This window comes from Gastrolobium bilobum, unplaced genomic scaffold, assembly GCF_033153095.1.
Source record: "Gastrolobium bilobum isolate Gb01-03AN ecotype WA unplaced genomic scaffold, APGP_CSIRO_Gbil_v1 utg8594, whole genome shotgun sequence".
NCBI lineage: Eukaryota > Viridiplantae > Streptophyta > Magnoliopsida > Fabales > Fabaceae > Gastrolobium > Gastrolobium bilobum.
Genome location: NW_026896380.1, coordinates 80,934 through 83,044, shown reverse-complemented (window position 1 = coordinate 83,044; position 2,111 = coordinate 80,934). Strand labels below are relative to the sequence as shown.

At 38.9% G+C, this 2,111-nt stretch overlaps 1 protein-coding gene across 1 annotated transcript; it reads right to left on the bottom strand.

Annotated features, from left to right (window-relative positions):
- Positions 1-456, bottom strand: LOC133299464 (uncharacterized). The gene has a single exon (XM_061498928.1). It carries the CDS (start codon positions 454-456, stop codon positions 1-3), a length of 456 nt encoding a protein of 151 aa, XP_061354912.1.
- Between the last annotated feature and the right edge of the window lie 1,655 nt (positions 457-2,111).

Sequence of the window (2,111 nt, the reverse complement as noted above, 5' to 3'; positions counted from 1 at the left end):
TCATGCATTATTTCCACGGTTAGGACACGACCTACGATTGTGCCCGTGTTGCTTACAAAGACCACATAACTTGCGTGATGTAATAGTTTCAACCTCATCCATCTCGTTCCGTATTCTTGTAGACTTTGGACGACCTTTTGCTCGCAACATATTTTTATCCGGTATTACCACAGGGCCTGCATTGGGTGGAATTGCTTGCTCATTGCCGATTGGTTCCCATGGAAATGAGTACGCCTTTACCAAGTTTGACGTCTTGAAAACATCATCAATATATTGTCGATAATTCCGACGAATGGATAACGCTGCAGCAATGACGTGACTACAAGGATATTTAAATGCTTTAAATTGTCCAAATTGGCATGTACGAGCAGTAAGGTTGACAACATATGTCCTTTCAAACCCTGCATCCACCTCAAAAACAGTTTCATCAACATTATATGTACGCACAATATGCATTGTTGCCACGGATTCATTATGTGTCAATGATTCAATCACATTTTTGCAATAAGTATGACCAGATTCAAGTTGTCTACAAGCCGATTGACCTCTTTCCACGCAATATTAGACCAATCTACTGTATGTAAATTTTACCAGACCAGTAATGGGCATGTTTCATGATGTACAACGATACGAGACTCCCCCAAATCATGCCATGGTTGAAGTTCAGTACCAGACCTGCCACATTCTTCGTCATTGTCCGATGCACTCAAATCCTCTGCAAGAAGACGATCCTCCGTTGCAATATTTTCCTCATCATCTTCGTCATACTCCTCATCCATCACCCAAGTAGGGTCATGTTCATCTTCCTCAGACATGTTAACAGCAGGAGCAGCAGATGAGGATGCATTAAGAGGAGAAGTAGACCTAACTGACCTCATTGGTATAACAACTTCCTCCGCGGTGGTAGTATCCACATACAACTCTAAGAAATCCTTTCTGGACTGGTTCAAGAACTCTTCCATTACCATATCGATGTCTTCGTCATCGACCACTTGCAAGCTAATGTATTGTTCACATTGCCATAATCTTGCCGTGACTAGAGTGATCAATTGGTTGTCTTGAAGACATAATTTTTGACGTATTTTCTGATGCAGCTCAGCAACAGTTGAGTTCCGTTTAATACATGATGTCCTTTTCTGCCCTACAAAAATAACACCATGACGACCTTCTTCTATCCTACCGTTAAAATATAGAACAACACGAATAGTATCAGAATTCGCACTCATTTTTAAAATCAAAATTTAAAAAGATAAAAAAAAATATGAGTAAACAAGTGCAAACTATCAGAGAGTTTAAGCATAACAATGAGAGAGTTGTGAAGAGTGTGTAGGGGGGTGGGTGTTTAAATAGACTGCAGTTTAGTCACTCACGCCCAGATTGGGCGTGACCTTCCAGTGGAACACGCCCTATGTTGGGCGTGTCTACCATCACAGCTCACGCTCCATAAGAGGCATGTCTTTTTCCTGCCACTCACGCCCTACATTGGGCGTGTCCCCTTCATAGCTCACGCCCCACATGGGCGTGTCTCTCTCCATCAAAACACGCCCCATGTGGGTGTGTTTGGGTGCTATAGATTCGTAATATTTTGCAAAACGATTACTTTTCGTAATTTTTTATTAAAAAAGTAATAAATTAATTTTTTTGCCGCTAAGAGTAACCAAATGGCCCAATTATCTCCAATATTATATTGTGGGTTGATGTTAGAGATGATCATGGAAGTAATTAGTGGTATATGGTGGGCTATGTACCCTTGTCATGAGTGTTATAATTGTATTTTATTTCATGTAAAATTTAAAAATATAAAAGGAATTACAATAATGAGAAAAATAGAGAAAATTGTTGGATAAATTTTATCTCCCTTCTTTCTATCTCATCTGAACTCTTCTTCTTTCTCTATTTTGAACTCTAATCCTATAGTAAAATTGCATGTATGCGTATAAAGATAAAATAGCATAATAAAATTACATGAATGTAAGTTGAAATGATTAATAGTTATTGTTGCGAACTCGGCAAGTGCACCGGTCGTACAAGTAATAAAGTGATAAGAAAAGTTGTCGATCCCACGAGGACTGATGACCAAGCAATAATTTATCTATTTAACTAAAGTTGGA

Excerpts from the sequence above, each read along its gene's own strand:
- LOC133299464 (XM_061498928.1), bottom strand. The coding sequence starts at position 456 with ATGCATATTGTGCGTACATATAATGTTGATGAAACTGTTTTTGAGGTG.